Source organism: Anoplopoma fimbria, chromosome 9, assembly GCF_027596085.1.
Source record: "Anoplopoma fimbria isolate UVic2021 breed Golden Eagle Sablefish chromosome 9, Afim_UVic_2022, whole genome shotgun sequence".
Lineage (NCBI taxonomy): Eukaryota > Metazoa > Chordata > Actinopteri > Perciformes > Anoplopomatidae > Anoplopoma > Anoplopoma fimbria.
Genome location: NC_072457.1, coordinates 16,891,262 through 16,912,416, shown reverse-complemented (window position 1 = coordinate 16,912,416; position 21,155 = coordinate 16,891,262). Strand labels below are relative to the sequence as shown.

Genomic DNA, 21,155 nt, shown 5'->3' with positions numbered 1-21,155 from the left:
CCTCGTAGCACTTATTGCATTCGTATTAGTCGCTGCACTTATTGTATTCGTATTCGTTTACTGCACTTATCCTATCCGTATTAGTTTGTAGCACTTATTGTATTCGTATTAGTCTGTTGCAATTATTGTTTTCGTAGTAATTTGCCTCTGCACTATACTTTTGCTCTGGTTTATGCTTTAAGATGCTTGTTTAAGAAAGGAGATGCACTTATGACTTCTGGTGACTAGTAGTTCTCTTGAATACCTATGTTGAATACACTTCCTGTAAGTCGCTTTGGATAAAAGCGTCTGCTAAATGACTGTAATGTAATGTAATGTAATGGTACTAAATGGATGTAGTGAAGCTAATTGTCTACCTATACATGCCATGAATACCTGCCTTTTTTATATTATGAATGGTCAGCTCACAGAAAACATTATTTATATAATAAAAAAATATTTTCAAAGTCCATTTCTGTATGATAAATAAAGCTCATTTATTACCTTCTGTATTACTCTGTCTCCCAGGTATCCGAAAATCTCGCACCACCACAGCTGTCCTGGGTCTCGCAACATCCAACTCTAAACCAACCATTCAGCAGGCAACAGGGCCAGTCAGAAGACCTGCCGCGTCAAAACTTCCTGTGAAGGGATTACCCACAAGCCACTCATTACTGGGAAGCACCGAGATCAGTGGAGCCACAAGTAAATGTAAGTGGGTGGGCCTCTCTTTTTCCCTCTCCCTCAAACACAACTTAACTGACTTGCCTTTCTCTTTCTCAAGCACCCACACAAATGCAGAGTCTCCATCGTACACACAAAACACACAAACACACACACACACACACACACACACACACACACACACACACACACACACACACACACACACACACACACACACACACACACACACACAAACACCGTCATATACAATCAGCTGCTAAGAGTGTACTGAAATAAATAATACAAACAGGCTGCTGGAGTGAGTTATACAGTAAGTTTCTCTCATTCTGTTATACACTGGCATCACCACTGCTCAAGGACTCAGAATACAGATGATATGTTTGTCTGTTTGTGTGCATTGCCTACAGTGCTTTTCTTTGAAGGACAAATCATCCCTACACAAACTCTTAACACAAAAAAAACATGTTTATTAAGTTTAATATACTATTTTATATCACTAAAAGTGTCATTCCTATGTGGCAGGGATCTCCTCATTTTCTCATTTGGGCCTTCAGTTCTTGCTGTTCGGAGGCGCTACAAACCTCTTCTGAACGTCCCTTCAAAAATATAGACTGAGAAACACGAAACGTTGAGTTGAGAATGTTTGTCACACAGAATAGACATATATAAATACACACTTCAGCTCTGCAGTTTTTTGCTTTCTTTTCTCACTCACAGTAACACATCGCAGTAATTGTTACAGATTGCTAGGTTGTTATGGTAACCAGCTTACATTTCCTAGTTCCCATGGTAATATTTACGTTTTGTATTTAATTGTATCAGAGAAGAGTATCAGTGTAGTGGTGTGCATCCTCAGTTAGTTTAATGACTCATTTATTTATACCTGGGTTCAGCTGTTTACACGGAGCTCTGGACAGATCTGTCTCGTGAAAATAAATGGCAAAAAACCATATTGTGCATAATATTCTTACTCTGCAGCTGTACTGTTGACATATTGACTGTGCTCCACAGACCTCATCTACTGCTCTTTGACATGCTGTTCCACATGAACATTGGTATTGTATGCCTCAACTTTGGAACCCTGACCACTTTGCCCTGTAACAGCCAATGGTTGAGCCCCGCTCTTGCCATCTGGATGGCCTGCACCACCTGTGCAGACAGTTCAGCCCTCCTCAGACCGTCCCTCTTAGGGGAAAAGCCTTGAGTAGACAGAAAGCGTGGCTATTGCATCCTGCCTCCTAATAGAGAGCCCCCCAGAACAGGGCATTGGGGAATACTGCACATTTTCTGGATATAGCCATGACCATGAGGTCTCAGAGGTGGCAGCTGAAGCGTTGTGTCCCCACATCTGCTGAAGGTGCCAGTGAGTTAGAACAGCATGCAACATGCCCTCTGTGCATTTCAGTTGCACTTTTTTTGCTTAACCTCTCCCGATAAATCGGATCATGTACAGCAAGTGAGCTGTAGGTGTCAACATGGTGAAAGAAACCCACATATTTACGTTGGACAGAATTTGTCCTTTCATTCTCTTTTGTACTTCACAAACCCCAGTGGTTTAACATCCCCTTCACACATCTTTAAACACACACACACACACACACACACACACACACACACACACACACACACACACACACACACACACACACACACACACACACACACACACAAGTACTAACCTGGGACAAATGATTGTATCTGACATGAAGAATGTTAAATTTACATAAACATTTCACACTATTGCAATTGTATTAATATATTCTAACAAATGAGATGCTAGGAACCTTGAGTCTCATTGACAACCTAGACACCACCCACATCCTCCCATTTCTTCTGTCTCCCATTAGCACAAATGGAGCGATAACTACCTAAGACAGATGACAGTGTTTATATTAGATAGCCATCAAAGAACTTCAGATATAGCATCCTAATGTACTCTCTGAATAATTCCATAATTTCCTGCGGGGCTTAATATTGCTGAGTGTATTTTGGGTGAGTTGGGATGTGTGCCCTTTTTCAAATATGCCAAACAGTGTTGCATGTCTGTATGTTTGAGGTGAAGAATTACAGGAACACACTAACATTTAGTTTTTGTGACAACTCATCTCTGTTGAACGTCCTTACATACACCACCTAAGTTTACATTTCAATTCTCTGCTGCACAAAGGAAGTTTGTCTCTTGTCTCCTCATCCTCTTTTTTTCTCTGTTATTTTCTCCATTAGTTGTTATATCATTTTTAAAAGGATTCCCTACATTGATATTAAAAAAAATGAACATTCGAACAGTTCTGCTCTTCAGTCTATATAAAGCAATTCTTATTAATTGAATATATCCTGTATCCTATTTCCTTCATTTTCTCCAGCATCTCCAGGAGCTCCAGCAACAACAGGAACCAAGTCAGATGACCAGCCCAGCAAAAGCACACTTCCTGTAGGCAGCCAGCACAAGGAGAAGCCCCTCATCTCCAGTACTGCAGCTACCAGTAGCACGAACATTCCCAGTGACGCCATTACCAGTAGTGTCACTGCTGCTCCAAAGCCTCATGCATTGAGGAGCAGAGCTCTGTCACTGCCGGCCAGGACCACTGCTACAGGTGTGTGTGTGTGTGTGTGTGTGTGTGTGTGTGTGTGTGTGTGTGTGTGTGTGTGTGTGTGTGTGTGTGTGTGTGTGTGTGTGCGTGTGCGTGTGTGCGTGTGCGTGTGTGATGTATGTGTGTGTGTGGGATGTGTGTGTGTGTGTGTGTGATGTATGTGGGATGTGTGTTATACCGGTCTTGTGGGAATATAGATCTGTTTACAATGTCACTTTTGGGGGAATTGCATTCCTTTTGGGGACCAAATGCATGTCCCCATGTATATCATACCATTACATTTTAAGTTGAAGACTTGGTTTAAGGTTAGGATCAGGTTAAGGTTAGGTAAGGTTAAGGTTAGGCTGGTAGAAGTTAATTTTCAGGTAAGTCTCCAGGAAATGAATAAGTCAATGTAATGTCATCAAAAGTCATGAAAACACAACTGTGTGTATATTTATGTGTATTTGTGAGTGAGTGACCCAAATAAACCACATTTACCCATTAACTTACTGTTTTCAATATGATTTGAATGATATACTTGTTTGATGACTATTTTTTTGTAACTAACTGTTGGGGTCTGCAATTCCGCAAAGTTTGATTACAATTCAATACCAAGTAATACAAGGCTAGATTCTGCATTATCAATACCAATTTATTAATAAAAGCAGCTTATGTGTTTTCATGTAGGGGAGAGCAGTATGTCATGAGTTGTTTAACTCTGGGAACCTGGACCTCAGATCAGGGTCAATTGCTTTTACATTTGCAGCTATCTTAACTGCAACAGGAAAGTTTGAGCATTATCATCTGGTCAGCAAGTCACACAAAACCCTTAAGAGAAGTTATGTGATGGGCTTTGACTTCTTCTGTGTCCTCTTCACAGGTCTGAAAGCCCCAACAGTCACCAATAACAACACAGCAAAGACAGCAGCCGCCCATCAAATAGCAGAAAAGATAGCTCCTGCTGCCAATCAGGGCCTGTCAAAGCAGGCATCCCAGTATCCCTTGCAAAGAACCGGCTCAGCAAGACTCAGTCGACTAAACAGCACAGGTAAGGGAATGTTAAAGGCTGTCTGTCAGTGTGTGTGTTTGTGCTTTTGTACTCATGTTGTGTGTTGGCAACATAGACCTCGTCATTTTCTCATCGTCTTTCAATCAGACTTCTTTTTACAACCAGAGGAGTCTCCCCCTGATGGCCATTAGAAAGAATGCAAGTTTAAGGCACTTCCGCATTGGCTTCACTTTTCAGAAGTGGTTGCTTCTTGGTTGGCAAGAAGAGATGTGTGTGTATAAGGGGTGCAGGTGTGTCAGCGTCTCAAAACAGCAGTTATCCCAGGACTCTTGGAAGTAGCTACAATGGCAAGCATCCAGCATTATACAGAAACTCAGGGTGATTTGTGTGCGCTGACACATGTGGTTGTAGTTTGAATGATGTTCAAACTACAACCACATGAACGCTCTGTGCCAAACAGGCAGGATTTTGCTGTCATGTGGCCTTGATATAATTTTAAACAAGAATTCATGCATATTGGGGCTATTGATAGCCACTAATTCATGCAGCTGAAAAATGTCTTTAAAGTAGGCCTTATTATGCTTTTCCACTTGTGTTATATATATTTTCTTACATGTAAAAGGTCCGTAGAGTGTAAAACCTGAAGTCCACGCCTAAAAGGAGTTACCCTCCCCCTCAGACACACTGCTCCTGAGCTGCCTGAAACTACTCGATTGAATTCTCTCCTTCATTTCTGTAACTTTATGAGGTCACAATGTAACGAAAGTCACGTAAAACTCTCCGGCTAGTTTAGTCCGCACTCAAAAATAAAACAAAAAGATAGAGCTGCAGTTCACATCTACCATGGTGTAGTGGTTAAGACATCAGTCTGTCACCCAGGAGACCTGGGTTTGGACCCCTGTTAGGAGCTATTGTTCATTTGTCATTCTCTGGAGAGAGCGTTTTTAAAAATGTGAGCCATTGACCAATCACAACAGAGCGGGCTAGCTGACCAATCAGAGCATACTTTGCTTTCTTGAGGGAGGAGCAAGCGCTACAACGGAGCATTTCAGAGAGAGGGTGAGAAGAGGTGCTGCAGGACAGCCAGGATGAGAAAAACAAGGCGGATTATGAGCATTAACGCATGTAAACATGTTGTAACTGTTACTTGAGATAAAAATATGCACCCGGAAAATAGCATAATAGGGCCTGTTTAAAGTGTTTCTAAAGGGTACGAGAGGAAAATATATCAGACATTTACCATAACTTGATCTGATGTTGTTGTTTTTTATAGCAAATATTATGCATTATAAATGTAAGGTGTTTGCTCATGGAATTTAACTAGTTCCACATCGTGGCTTCCATCAGCAATGAACCTCACATTAAAAAGGAGGAATTTGATAGTTCCAGTTTTAGACCCTAACAAGCTGAAACTTCCCTGAGTGATAAAGAGCTGTATTAGTTTGTTGACTGTGTGCAGGACACGGTTGGTATGATTGGTTAGAAAAATATTTAGCAGCATTCATTTTGCATTCTGTAAATCAGTTTTTCAATGCTGGATGTTTACTCTCCAGCTGTTCATTACATTACATTACATTACATTACATTACAGTCATTTAGCAGACGCTTTTATCCAAAGCGACTTACAGGAAGTTGTGTTCACACACAAACACACATACCTCGGCTGACTGACTACTTCTCATACCCTGGTAGCTTAAACAAACATTTATCATCCCTCTACTGCTCAAGATACACACATGATGAAATGATGATCTTTGAAATAATTGCATCTCAGCAATACTTAAGTTGAATTTATTCTTTGAGTTTAGTTTGCTGAAACACTCAGTTTTTAAGCAGTAAATTCTCATTTGTTCACTGGTTGACGCAAGCAATTAGTAATAGGAAATGACTAAGTCCCACACTTTTGATGTCATGTCACACCAAAAAACCCATTTAAAGCAGCTGTAGAAATGATTTCGGTATCAAACAGGTTTTTCACCTAGTAATGCAAGCAGCAGATACATGTGACCTTACAGGTGGTATCTTAATGTATGAGAATTAAAAGCCCTGGTCGTATTTACTGGAATGCGTATATTTCGTAAAGTACAGTTGATTTCCTCCATGCGGGCCCTGTGAATCCAAGGCCTGTGTCGCAGCATCCCCCGATGTGGTGACTCTGGACTGGACCCAGGCGCCTAGTTGCCTCCCATCTGCAGCAGGGGCTTGGAAGTCTCTCTAAGGGCTGTGGGGAGCCCCTGCTCACAGACATGCTGTCACAGACATGCTGTCACAGACATGCTTTACCACCCCACACATTCACACACACCTCCTCACCTCTCTCTCATTCACACACACCACAGCAGCCCTTAGCCAACAGTGGTTAGCAGTGTGGCCTTTTAAAGGACCCAGTTGGTTTCTTTAGCTCTTTTTGTCTGTATTGGACATAAACATCATTGATTCTGATTATTGATACATATACATACATACACAGGGCCCTGGTTTAACTGCCATTGAGCTGAGTTATGCTCTCGGGATAATTTGTCATGGGTTGTAATTTTTGAAAGCTGTTTTGGTTATCTTTTTTTGTCATACTTGTATCTCATGCGCTGTACCTTGCAAATTAAAGTTTTAAAAGGCAAAGGTTTTTGTGTAAAAGTGCATCTTAACAGCTTCATCACAAAGCACTGCAATATAGACAAGTATGTCATATCCAGCAGTTGAGTCAATGTAAACACACGATTTGTGGTTCAAGTACAGTTACCTCTGTAGTTGTGAATGACCAAGTTTCTCTTTCTTGCTTGTTTGTCTGAGTTGTCACCTTGTTTCTTAAGAGGGCACCATGTGGCCAAAGGCAGTTATGATTACATAAAAATATAAACTGAAGAAAAGGCGTATGCTGGGGCTTGCCGTGTGTGAGAGAGTCTCACTTGTAAGCAATCTTTTTCCTAATACGGCAAAGTCATAACTCGACAAACTGTGCCACAAACGGAGCCACAAACAACACACACAGCTTGCCATTCAACAATATGAAACAACTCTATTGGCAAAGTATGCATGCACATACAGGGAATTTGACTTAGTTTTTTTTGCATCTCCCTCAATGTACTTACATAGAAATAGAAAATAACAGGACAACAAATAATAATAATTATTATTATTATATTCCTTTATTGATCCCCATGGGGGAAATTCAAGTGTTGCAGCAGCTCAACTACACAGACACAGACAATAAATACACATACTATACAACTACACAGACACAGGCAATAAATACACATACTATACAACTACACAGACACAGACAATAAATACACATACTATACAACAAAATAAAGATAGAACAGGAATAAAAATGTGCAGTATATCCACATGGGGGGGGGCTGGTCAGCATGATGACAGACTGTGGTCTCCGCTGTTGTTGTACAGTCTGATGGCAGTGGGCACAAATGAGCGTCTGAAGCGCTCCGTCCTGCTCTTTGGTAGAATCAGCCGATGGCTGAAAGAGCTGCCCAGCTGCCACAGTAATATACATATTAACATATATTTATAGATTCATTTTATGTTGGGAGAGCAGTATCATCATAAGTTATGTACAGTATATGGCTGGCAAAATAACACTGCCAAGCAGGGCCTGACAACCTGTGCATTTTAGTTTCTTGACTGTGTTAGAAATATTGAGTGTGATGTTACCAGAAGACTGTTCACACTATGGGTAAACTGAAGTATTCAGGGCTGGTTCAAGGCTCACAGTAGCGGCTGTTACGTCTTTGAAAACGTTCACTGCAAATTTCCATACAAGTGTTATTTGGATAAACTGACCACATATTGTGAATCTAACTTACGCTTACTTTCTTGCATGAAAGATAGTAGTTCTCCGACATGCTTATGAAACTGCGGTAATGTGAACTGCAGAGTGCAAAACCTTGGTACCGCCAGCTGCTGTTTGACACCCCTATTCCTAAAGTAGTGTTATAATGTTAAGGATGGCCTTTGAGCGAAAAGAACAGCATTACCACGGCTATGCACTTGGATAGTTGGATAGTTCAGTTATTAATAATTTATTATATTTAAATTATGGTATATTTTGTGAGTTACATCAGAATCTGCAATGTCGCCAAGTCTCCCCGTCAGGAAAAGGTAGTACTGCAATGTTTTCCTCTGAGTTAGAAGTACTCAGTGAATTGCAGTTGAGTGCATTTGACGCTTTTTAATTCATTTTAGTTACAATGAGGTAGAATAGTAACATAATTCAACAATTATCATAACATCATATTAAATCAATAACTGCTAATACTTTTAGATATTTTCACTCTTTCTCATTCATTATAAATCTATAGCTTTTCGGGCTCTTTTAGTTGGCGCCAAGGTAGTTGCTTACCTTGCCTAATGGTAAAGTCTGGCACTGATGTTTTTTTCCTGAACCAGAGTGTCTTTTTCACTGCTCTCTCTGACTGTGAGTAGCCGATTGCTAAGAACCCAAGGAAGCGCAGTGTTTCTCTATATAGCTGCAGGCACTAACAACAAAGGCTAAGCATTCGGCCTGTTCTGAACAAGCATGTTTTGGGCACTGCACTAGCATCTCTAAATTCAGTTATTACATTATGGGATATTAAGGGAAAACATTTTTTTATTTTAAATCCACAAGATATCCTGTAAAATTTAACTTTTTTACAGTAAAGGTGATGATTGAGAACTTATTTTGATAATTAAAAGCATGCAGTTATACTTTTATACTTTTATCTTGAGAATACAGTCTAATATAATGTATTTGTTGTAAGAGGAAGCAGAGGAAGCTCCTGTCAAGTTTTATGCTGTGTAAATGGCACCTGCCACTGAGAGATGAAGAGACACAGATGCATGTGTGTGTGCTTGTTAGTGAGAGAGGCTCCTCCCACCATCTCCGGGGTTTCATCACATCTAACCTTGACATGATTCATCTCTGACACATCTCTCATTGAGACTGAGAGAGAGAGAGAGAGAGAGAGAGGGGGAGAGTGAGGGGGAGGGAAGGAGGGAGCCAGCAGAGCAGCAGAAACAGATTATTCAAATTCCACCCACTCCCCCTCCTATCGTGTGTGTGTACGTGTACGTACTGGCTTCACAGAGCTTTTGAAACGGCAGTAAAATAGAGGGAGTGTATAGATGCTCGTCTTTGTCCAACCACCCACCATGTGTGTGTACGGGAGGGCAGTAGACACAGACACACAACTCAGTGGGACGGATCGCTATGTGTTTTGCACGTAACACCAGAGATGGACTAATAATCATCACCGCAATGAGGATTTTCTCTTCTCTCTCTCACACACACGCACACATGTGACTACTGCCTCTCTGCTTTGCTCCATCTTTTATATTTGGATGATTCATTACCACCTGGACGACAGTGGAGCACAAAGCTTTTTTTGGCGCCATTTTATTTTATTTTATTGGCCGGTCTACAGATACCAGTTGTCCTTCTGCTTTTATCTTGTTGTTTTTCAGTGGCAACTCCTTGGTTTTGAATGGATGAAGGACAGCTAGCGCATTAACAGAGAATTTTTTTCCACTGTGTTCTTTTAATGCTTCTATTTTCCTCTCTACCAAGGCCACATTTTCCCCTTTTAATTCAAATTCCTCTTTTTGTCTTTTTTTTCCTGATCTCCACATGGCTGTCATTGAGATGCAAGGCACAAATCCAGCAGTGAAAATCTCTAAATGTTTTCTTGATTCTTCATGTCTAAATATTTTCACTTCTTGAATTGAAGACGAAGAGAGGGACATTTGTATTCATCCAGAGGGTTAACACTTCAGGTGGAGCAACTACGGTGCATTTTTAAATTATTCTTGTACAAAATGCTTTGGGAATTTTGACAAGAAGAAGAAAAAACTGGGTCAATATTTCCTGCAGCTCAGGACTGTTTGAGGTTGTGGAGGAGCAGAGAAGGAGCTAAGAGTCTAAGTTCATACACAAAAGACAACTCAGACTGGAAACCTCAGTCTAAATCAAACCTTGAGAGTGTTGGAAGACAAACGGAGACAATGTTATGGTCTCCCAGACTGTCGCTTTCCAACTTCCATGTGAAGCTTACAGCCAAAGGACTTTTCCGAAACCTTCAGCTGCTGTCAGGATGCAGGAAGAACACTGTGGTCTTCCACGCAGGTCTGGAAATGTCACTGTCCTCCATGCTCTCCCATCATCCAGCCATCAATTGTTTAATCCTTTCAACACATCCATTTTCCACCAGTCAATTAACACATGTTTCAGGCCAACAGATTGATCCCTGTAGTGCATCACAAATTTGAAAACCATCTGTTATTCCATCCCATCCTCGATAGCTGCTTTAAGAAATTTATGATTTTCCCAGTTTTACACCAGTCTGCTCATCCATCAAGCTGTTTCCCATCATCTTACTCTTTATGATGTGCTCTCAGAGAAATCCTCATAATTCATAAATTCTTCATCTGCTGAAGATACACTTAAGCTATCCCCTTTGTGATAAGTAAACCTCAAAGCATCAATGATTTTGAAATAATGATGTCTTTAAGTTAATGTGGCATATATATTATTGTCTACCCTTTTTCATCTCACAGCATCCCTCTTTTCAATTTGTCTTCCTCCGACTTTGTCTGTTTTGTGTGGTGGCCCTTTAATAAAGTGAAGGATCAGCTTTCTTGCCCATTTTTTTAGATTCATTTTTAGCCAACAGAATGTCAAGCCTGATCCCACATCAGCCTCAAAGGCTAAATCACTGTCTCACAGCACCTCCTCCTCCTCTTCTGGCTCCTCCTGTTTCCCTGCATGGTGTTGGAAGCCATTTTTGCCTCCTTCTCCCTACCACTGTGGGGGCTTTCAGAATTTTATATGCCGGCAGCTAACACAGTCGCCATGTATATGTAGATTTACAATAGGGCCGTCACGTGTCTTAATACAAGTGTGTGTACACGAGTCTGTGCATGTGTTTGATTGAAAGCTTTCTGCACGAGAGCTTGAGCAGTGGCGTGATGAAGAGCCGTGGCTTCAGGCTCCTTTTTAGCTGTGATGCTCATGCATAGAGAGGCACAGTCCATGTCACTCACACACATACATAAGCCAGAAATAGCCGCATCTGGCTTTACTTATTTAACCATTTAAAAGAGGGCTTTCTATTTGTTGACGGCTTGTAACATCTGAGTATGGCAGGGAGTCTTTATGGTGTTTATTATTTCATACAGGAGGCACTGTATTAAGCATTATACTACTGTGTTCTACTACTGTGTTCTTCAAAACATTTATTGTTTTTGTGGCCTTAGAGCTATGTGGACGGTGAGACAGAGGACGTCTTTGGAAATAACTCTTTGGGCTTAGCCCGCCAAGCTAACAAGACACGATATTAGCATTATATTGGCATAGAGTGAAGTTTATTGCTCAATGTTAGCATTGCTTAGGTTGCGGGGTTAGCTCTTTAGTCTCCACTGACCACAGTGAACTAGAGCTGAACATTTAAACACCACAATAAAGCTGCTCAAGTTAGGAGGCTTACGTCACTAACATGATGTGCATATCAAATGGAATAGAACAAGAACAGCTGTGAAAAAGAGTTCAGGGCTGAGATAATCCACCTAAATCACCAGAGAATTCGACTTTTACGCAGTTTACAAGGAGCAAAGAAGCTAAGCTGATGCTTCCCAAGTTGGATCTCAAAAGTTTCAAGTGGGTCTTGCCAGTACCATTAGGCCGCTGGGCCAACTCTGAAGCTTTCATTTCTTTCATGTGTCTTGGGTAATCTTTATCCATTTTAACTCTCTAAATAGTTTTTTCATGTTCAGCAGCAAGGTACATACAAATCAGCTTATGTTCTGTTGTCAGTATTTTTTCTCATTTGGTTTTTGCTCATGAGAATGTGCTCCTTCCTTTTCTTTAGAGCTTTTACCCTGCCTTTATTCAAGAGCGTTGTCTTTGAATTTGAGAGCATGACTTATTGATTTCACGTTCAGATTTTGTAATGCTTTCCCTCGAAAACCTTTCCTCGCACTTAAATAGAACTGGCTTTCCATTGAATTTATTCTACTTCTGCTCAAACTGTCGTCTTGGACTTGGACATAGTGTTGATAGCACATATTTTCTGCGCTCCAGCTTCTGCCCTTTAACTCAGGCTGATTTTGTGTGCTTTTGAAAGCTCAAGATTGTGTGCTCTCAGATTGCCTCTGCTCTATGATCCTTAAACTGTAACTTGCTCCACTGACTGACACCACTCTACGATCCCCTCTAGCACACCGACAGAAGTGAACCTATTATGGTAAAAGTAATGGTGAGCTGGTAAATATTAATTGTCCTTTCATTCCAAAAGTCCTAAAGAAAGCAATGGAAGTAACTGCCCATCACGCTCTAATAAAGCAAACTCAACTACAACAAGGCAGGGAATCTTTACTAAGGTATTGGGGTATTAGGCAGCTTCTGTGTGCTCGTGAAACATCCTTTTTTGTATGAGTGTGAGGAGAAGAGCTGAAGCTAGAGCGCAGGAAATCTGTGAAAGCAACTATATATCTGATTCCAAGCATACAAATTGAGCAGAAGAAGGGAAATTTAAAACGCAAGCCTGGGCTATTAGAGAGCAAGGGCAAGGTTTTAAGGGAAAGCCTTACAAAATCTGAACTTAAAAATCAACGAAAACCCCTGCTATTCATTGAAGATTGGAAAAAAACTTAATTTGTTCTTAAATATTTAGCTCGGTCGCACTGTCATCGCGATGTTCCTCTCTCATTTGTGCTGTGTCTGTTCCTGCTGGGCCATCTGAGCCTGGCAGCACGTGTTTGGATGCAATGTGTTTTATAGCGCTCCATGTGCTCCAGAGACCCACTTCCCTGCTGCTGCCTGTCATTGCCCTGAAATGTAGGTTAAAGCTGGCTTTAGTCCCCACATGTGTGTGTCCATACACACACACTTGGCAGTGACACTCTTGCACGCTGTGCAATTGTGCAGCTGAGGCTGGCCAGTCGTGTAAGCTATAATCTGATGTGGTGGTTGCTGTTTTTTTTCTAATGTAGTGTCTGATGAGGACATGAGAGGTTCTATCTGCTGGACTGGAATATTGTCCCCAAGCTCAGCAGAGACGTACCATAGATTTTGGCTGCAGTAAAACTAGGTAGAGATGTTCTCTGTGGAGATCAAGGACAGTCATGTGCAGTACATCCTTTTTCTACATCTGGCGCTCCATCTGAACTAGAAACCTCATGTGAAATGATAAACAGTTGTTTTAGGTCAAAAAACACTTTATGTTTCACACAAAAACATCTGGTGGTTTACTGGTTAAATAATCTGCGCATTAATGTCACAGCAGTTGCTTTGCCTTGTCATTAATGAGGAGCAGTGTATTATTTTCATACTGAGAATATCTATTTTGGCCTTCTATACTCAACATGTGGTTTTAGAGTCTTCAGTTTTAGAGTCTTCAGTGGGATGTCTTGCCATGAAGTGGTTGTCTCAAGATAATCATATAGGAGTTATTTTCTGTGGTTTATTAGTACTATAATTGTATAATCCCAGACTGACTTGTTTGTTATTTACAACTGCAGTGTTACTTTGAAGTGTCACCAAAAATGTGTGTTTCAACAAAGACTTTTTAAGATGAAGAAAAAATATCAATCAGCAGAAAGATTGAAAAGGTCCTCATGAATAGATTAGTATTGGTAAAAGAGGGTTGTTTGGTCTCTGCTAATGCTGGCCATATTTGAAGATGGGCTAAAATCTAAATGAAGAACTATGAAATGTTTTGCCGCTGTAACATCCAATACTTCAACCTGCGATCCCCAAAATCTGCCTCTGTAAGCCTTCATTATTAATTATGTGACTTCACCAGTCTTTATTTTAGTGGCAATAGACAGGAAACAGTTTATTATACTGTTAAAACTATGATATCATTATTAGACAGGCCTACAAAATAACTCACAGGTTGTTGCTAGGTGATCAGATGGTTTATAGTTCACGTGTTCAAGTGTGCAGAGTGTCATGCTCTGCACACTTGTATCCATGGCAACAGTCATGAGGAAGATGAATCTCAAAGGAGTACAGACGCAATGAATGTATTCTGATAGTTGATCATCAGCAATCTTGCTTTGATGTTTGTCAAGGCATCTTGGCCAAACAGTGGACAGAGGATTTGACCAAGAAAAGACTCTTATCCTAAACCCCCCAAATATCTGTCCCCCCTTATAAGCCTGTCCCTTATAACATCTCTATGGTAAAAAGCTCAATATTTTGTTATCTAAGTTTGAAGTATTACACTTGACTTTGATAGTTAAAGGGGAACAACGTCCTTTTTCAAAATTCCTATAAAGTAATCCAATGGTCCCAAATTATTTGTTGAAATAAACAAATCTCTTCCGAATCCAAAAACTAAAGTGCTGAAACTCAAATTTGTGATATCATCAAGTATATAGTATGAACTACTCCACAGACAATGAATTGGAGGCATGTTATAGATAACACAGAGAGCACCCAGGGGGATGTTTTGACATCAACATGTGAATAGAATAGAGCTCATTTGAGCAAGAAACAATTTGTGAGTCCACAAATTCAATCTCTCATTTATTGTCTTTGGGCCAGCTCAAGACTTTATGTCCAGTATGTTAGGCCATGGACATAACATACAGGTATTCTTCATTTAAATGGTGTTCCTCTTTAATGTCGCTGATTATAGGATGCCATTTTAAGCTCTAAAAAGAAATCTGAGCTAAATCCAAATCCCCCACCCTGTTGGAATCTTCCTCTTTATTAAGAGGGATTATATTAAATCTGTATACATTTGAGAAATCTGAATTCAGCAGATTAAGGAGATTAGGTATGCTACAACTACCTGTAGTAGTAGGAGTGTGTTTTTCTGGCACACTTTTTTTGTACTGCAGGCAAGCGTACAGAATAATCAAGCTTTAATCTGTTCGTGGTGTTTAATTTGGCCAGCACCATTTGGCCATGCAGTAAACTCAGTTTTCTCCCTCCACTGGCTCTGTGTTAATTAAAGCTTTATGTCACCTAGAGCCAGAGTTTTTACTGATAATAATGAATTAATTAATTCATCTTCCGTAACCGCTTATCCAGTTAAGGGTCACGGGGGTGCTGGAGTGGATCTCAGCTGTCATTGGGCGATAATAATAATAATAATAATTTGGGTTGATGTCATCCTGTTCGACTGTAGAACATGTTATTCATGTGCAATTAGATCAACACCCTCAAATGAAGGAGCGTGTTAAGTGCCGAGAGAAATCATTTCGCAGGGGGTTCAATAAAATACAGCTATTTTAGAGAGAAGACACGACACAGTTTCTGTTGTTTTAAAATATTTGTAGGAAAGTCCCCACTCCTCCACCTTTTTTTATTCCTCCACTCCCCAGTCCCTCACTGGTTTACCCTAAAATTATTAAATACACAGCAGGCAGTCCTATGGAGTGATCATGAGACTGGTACAAATAACATGGTTGACACGTAGTGATACTTATAAAACAGCTAACATACAATCCATAACAAAGATACGTGACTATCAAAATATTCCAACATGTTCAATATTTAACATAATCATGAATGACTGAAAGTAATATACTAATAAAACTCAGCTGCTTTTCCCATTTTTTCCAATCATTGAGGTCATGCAGCCTCCCACTAATTCATATGATGAAGCCCTATCTCATTTATGTGTTGTGGAGGTCATCTTACCGTGTACTGAAATAGATTCCTCTCTTTCTGCTTTACTTATGTAACCTGATCTGCATGCTAACCGTGTTGTTTCTCTCTCAGTCTGCGCTCAGCAGCTCTGCATGACTGCCTGGAAGCCTCCAGGTACAAATCATCATCACCACCAACACACACACACACACACACACAGACCATTGCACATTCCATCAAGAGACAGATACTCAACATGAGATGTGTTGTCTTTGCAGCTCACTTGCATTGTCAATAACAGCCAGTCTTATCCCCATGCTTCCAATGGACTTTGCATTGGTTGACATGTATGTTAGCTTACCGTTGTGTTTATGTTTCATCTCATGTAATTCAGCTTTGCAGGTTTAGAATGCACATCAGATCTAATCATTAGCTTCTCTTTTTTTCTGCAAATTTCAATTGACCCTTCACTTAGTCCTGCCCCAGGAATGCAGACTGGCCAATCATATCGTAGCATCAGCCAACTCCGACCATGGTCTGACAAATATCCGGCTCCTTAGACTCTCATGTAAACATTTCAGGTTTTCATCATTTTCAGGATGGTTCTGTGGATTTAGAGCTAGTCATAGTTAATAATTGTGTAATATTGATACTCTTTACTGATGCTAACATTAGCAGAGTATAGTACTTCTATGCTACACTAGCTACTGAAGGTAGACTGAATGTCCACAGAAGCTGCTTTGATTTGTAATGACAGTAGAAGTGAATAAAGATCTACCTGGCTTTACAGGAACAGTGTTGTTCCTTAACTGTCTAGATCTCCAGGTGAAGTGGTGGTTCACTTTTACAATGTGATCTGTAGGTTTAGCTTCTATCTTTATCTTTTTAACCTGTTTTCCCTGCTGAATCAGTTTTACAATGCTGAATATATCTTTCAAACATTAGTGTAGACCTTTCTGTCTGCTTCTCTCTGAAAAAGCTTTTTTATTGTCCCAGAAATTAGACAATATTTCTTGAGGCACTGCAGTTAGTGACAGAGTGGCTCCATGGTAGCTCTGACAGTTTGACGGAGTAGCAGGGCTTAGTGAAGGATCAGTTGAAGATGGAAATTAAACAAATATGTAGGGACACTAATGAAATATGAGCATTATTTACTTATATCACTGGAGATGTTGTGATGTTCATTTTGTTTACCTTTAACAACTGCTGTTGAATAAATTGCTAGCTCATTTAGTTGATTTAAAATAACTATTTCAAAAGCAGAGAAAAGGAAATGCTGTGTATATGAATTAACGCTAACTGAGATACTTGTTGTCAGCCCTCATTTAATGTAATTTAGTGTGTGTCATGTTTTATACTTTCTTTTGAGGGCAGACATACAAATAAGAGGAGTATTGTAATGCATCTTATGCTCACTGACTGTCCAATTTAAAGAAGTTGACAGTGTCACAGTATACAACATTCTTAAGTGTACAATGTTAAGTGAGGTAGAGAGGATTTAAGATGGACATACTGTAAATATTTCCCTCTATGACTAATACATAGAAGCATTTGGAACAGTGCGTGTGTGTTTGTAAAATGTGACAATGTACTGGATCTTTCTCACATGCACACGCACTAGCCAGCTCATCGTAGCTCGCCGTGATCGTATAGTGGTTAGTACTCTGCGTTGTGGCCGCAGCAACCCCGGTTCGAATCCGGGTCACGGCATTGCGATACAATGTCACGGCAGATGGGCTGTTTTTTTTTTTGTTTTTTTCTTTTGCAAATTTCCCCGCTGCGGGACTAATAAAGGATTATTTTATCTTACTATCCTTCAATAATCACGTTTCCCTGAATCCTTCAACAAAATAATTTATTTTCACTACATTACACATCAGTGCTCATACCTGATCTGCAGTTTGTTAACAGCATTTTTAAGCCTGGATAAGAATTTGGGCAATTTGAATTTGGGCTTGAGTGAACTTGATGATGTTTTATGTCATACAACCGTAGTATGAGAAATAAAATATACATCTAAAGCGCAATTAATATGGAATTAGTTTTTACTGTTAAATGTGTGCAATTTCATCTTCGTCAAACAATTAATGTAAAATGTTCTCACCTTCCAGTCTTCTTCATATTTCTACATTCACCAACATTTCCCCAAACTGACTTAATGATCAGAGCGAACACCTTCTGTGTTTTAGTGATGAATCTGGAGCTTTGTGATCTATCAAGCTGTGGGTTATTGTAATGAAACCGAGCTGATCAACGAGATTGTAAAAAGTCAAACATACACACGGGATTAGTGTCTTTTCCTTCAGTGTCGGTAAGTGTGCAGCAGCATGTTTTAGATGCTGCAGAAGATGACTCATTGATTTAGAGCATATATATAAGTGAATGCTCAAATGAAGATAAGTGTTGTTTAAATGTGTGCCAATTATTTATTTTCCACCCTAATTGCTCTCATACTGAAGTGTTCAGCAGTCTAATCCATTTCAATTATGTACAACCTTTCTTGTTCCTCACCCACATGCTCTGTTCACACCAGACCAGCATGTTCTGTTGCCACTAGGTGGCAGTATCTAGCCTCAGGGGCAGGCCTGAAAACCAGAGTACAGACTCTTTAGTAGCATTTGGATTAGATTTTAAATGTAAATTGTGTGCAGAACTATTTTTTACTCAATAAGGATGAAACATGACTTGTACCCAATGATTATCTCTGTTAGTATCTGACGATGCCGTCAGTTTCAGCTACGACTGATAACATTTGCCAACAAAAATTTGTCAAATTTTAAATGTATCAGTCCCAGGCCTCAGAAATAGTACTCACCACCATAACACCACAACACTCGTGGTCCTGCAGGTTGCACTGCATTACTGGCCCAGAGGCTGCACATCTGCTAAGAAAACATTTGTGACATTAAACCAAGGTCTGCTGGTTTATATTAAATTATTTAGAGGACATCTTTGTAGCAAGTGTGATTTGTCAGGAAGCCTGGCTGTCTGTGGGTGAGAAGAGCCTGTCAGTCACTGGAGCTTATTTGTGGGATTTAATATGTGAATACTTACAGTGGTGGTAGTGTTGCTGATGACTAAGGTTTATTTCCCCAGTCTGAAGCACGGTGAGCTTTATTTCCAGTAAGTGTGCAACTGGATCTGGAATGACTACCAATAAATACAGAGAGAGAGAGGAACTAAAACATGGCTAAAAAAGATGTTAATTAGTTATAGAATCGATGCATTGTGTGGCAGTAGGGTGTGGGGCCACTTACTACAAATGATTGGGCAAAGCGGAGCAAAACTCTGGTTAAAACCCTGCATGTTGGGATGAATAAGGCCAATATCCTTTATTATCTAAGTATTCAAAAAAGATCTGCCAAATTCTGGAGCATGAGAGAGAGAGAGAGAGAGAGAGAGAGAGAGAGGTCAGCAGGGAAAGAAGAAGTGGGGGACAGGAGAGCAGAGGAGTAGACAGAAAAGATGTGCGTTCTCTCTAAATGCTTTGTCTCTGGTAATGCACTCCTTAATGCAGCCCAGAGCTCATCACACACACACAAACAAACACACACACACTGACCACCATTACTACGCAATCCCATGATGCATCTGCCTCAGCCCTGAACAGTCAGTAGGGCGTATTCTCATTTACCAGATGCGAGCAGATGTATGAGACGAGTGTGTGTATGGAGGGGTTTTGTTTAGTTTTTTTGTTTTCTGTGTTTGGATGTTGAGGTAGTCGAGTCTAGACTGACCAACACTTTGTATGTGTTCATATGCTTTATTTTGCTTTATTGTGTTTTCTTTCACACATTTGATTGGTATTCTATTCAGAAGATGAAGAGTGTTTGTAGTTTTATGTTGTGACCCTGCCTGCTGTGGCAGGGATTTCAACTTTGTTAATGGGCTTAGTGAGTATTCTGAGTGTGTGGGGAGTGCATGGACACCATGTTGAATGTTGTACCTTCTACCCACACGCTAAGAGGTCACCAATCTCTTGCAGTGGACAAAAACAAGCCCCGGGAGGTGCCTGCAAGATCTACAAACAACAGCAGCAGCTCCCACGCAGCGTCACCCGCAGGAGGAAACAACCAGAGAAAGCAGCATTATCCACCTGAACTGGTATGTCCTCTTATTTTTGAAGTTTTCAGCTTTAAGATGCAGATTCAGTCATGGGCGAGGCACTACATCAGAGAACCTTACTGAGCAGGTTCTGATTGATAAAAGGAAGTATAAGGCGTGTTGTTTGATGGGAATATTTAAAGTGATGATCCACAAGATGCTCCTTCTTTCTTTCGATGTTTGTCTTCATGGGAGGTGTCCCTGCACTTACAGTTTGTCAGAGAACCACCAAAGAAATTTCTCTTATCTTTATATCTGTATTTCTTGAATTCATATTATCTTCTTTTTGTGTTAACAAAAGACTTATGAAGACTTTATCTCCAAAATTTGGTTCAGCATTTTAAAACGATTACTTTTCTCAACTAACTGCTTGTGCGCAGACATCAGGAAGAATAAAATTGTATTTGGGTTTACCTTAAGACAAGTCTTTAAGAATCATTGGAGTTGTTTTTTCATGTAACCTATGAAATAATATCTTTCCTTCATAATCAATTATTCTGATAATTGTCTTTAATGAAGAAGTTATATGGTACTTTTTCTTGCTAGGTACCAGACGTGGTGAATGCTAATGCACCAGTGACAGCAGTTCTCTCAGTGCCGGCCCCTGATACCAACAACACTGGCTCAGGCACCACTGGGGCCTCTGGTCTAGGGTTCAAAGCAAAAAACGGTTCAAGATCCAGCCCCAAAACCGCATCTCGCCTACAGAATGCATCCAAGTCTGGCACAGGGGGGGCTCTTGTGGCAGACTGGATGGTCGCTGCCAAACAGAACCAGAGCAAAGAGCAGGCAGAAAAGAAGAACCAGGCCATTAACCAGCTGAGGAAGCTGCTCGTCCTGGGGAATAAGAGAGTGGAGGCTCTGGCTATAGTCATCCAACAACTCTTCACTGAGGTACTGAACTTATTTCTATGTTTACCAAACAGTCAAAACAAACTCACACCACAAGAGCCTTTTTTAGTCTTCCGACCTCTCAATGCGTTTTAACACTACATGTCATTCACTCATTCATTTCCATTAATACACTGATGACAGTGGCTACCATGCAAGGTGCAACCTGCACATCGTGGCTAACTAACCCCATTTGCAACATGGGTCTGTCATGCCAAGGACACATCGACATGGACTAGAGCCAATCTTCTGATTGGAAGACGACGCTCTCTACCTCTGAGCCACACACGGCCGTCAGCTAGCTATGATTTATATCTGG

At 40.4% G+C, this 21,155-nt stretch overlaps 1 protein-coding gene and 1 non-coding gene across 5 annotated transcripts in view; both read left to right on the top strand.

Annotated features, from left to right (window-relative positions):
- The window catches only part of LOC129095835 (microtubule-associated tumor suppressor 1 homolog), a 57,553-nt gene that overhangs the window by 20,205 nt on the left and 16,193 nt on the right, over positions 1–21,155 (top strand). For all 4 annotated transcript variants that reach the window (XM_054604413.1, XM_054604412.1, XM_054604415.1 and 1 more), the window contains 5 exons: positions 508–690; positions 3,030–3,260; positions 4,120–4,287; positions 19,827–19,945; positions 20,492–20,839. In XM_054604413.1, the coding sequence (XP_054460388.1) occupies positions 508–690; positions 3,030–3,260; positions 4,120–4,287; positions 19,827–19,945; positions 20,492–20,839 (1,049 nt within the window). The remainder of the gene's footprint in view (positions 1–507; positions 691–3,029; positions 3,261–4,119; positions 4,288–19,826; positions 19,946–20,491; positions 20,840–21,155) is intronic.
- trnah-gug (transfer RNA histidin (anticodon GUG)) lies at positions 17,480–17,551 on the top strand. Its single transcript has one exon. It is a non-coding gene; the product is annotated as a tRNA-His (tRNA).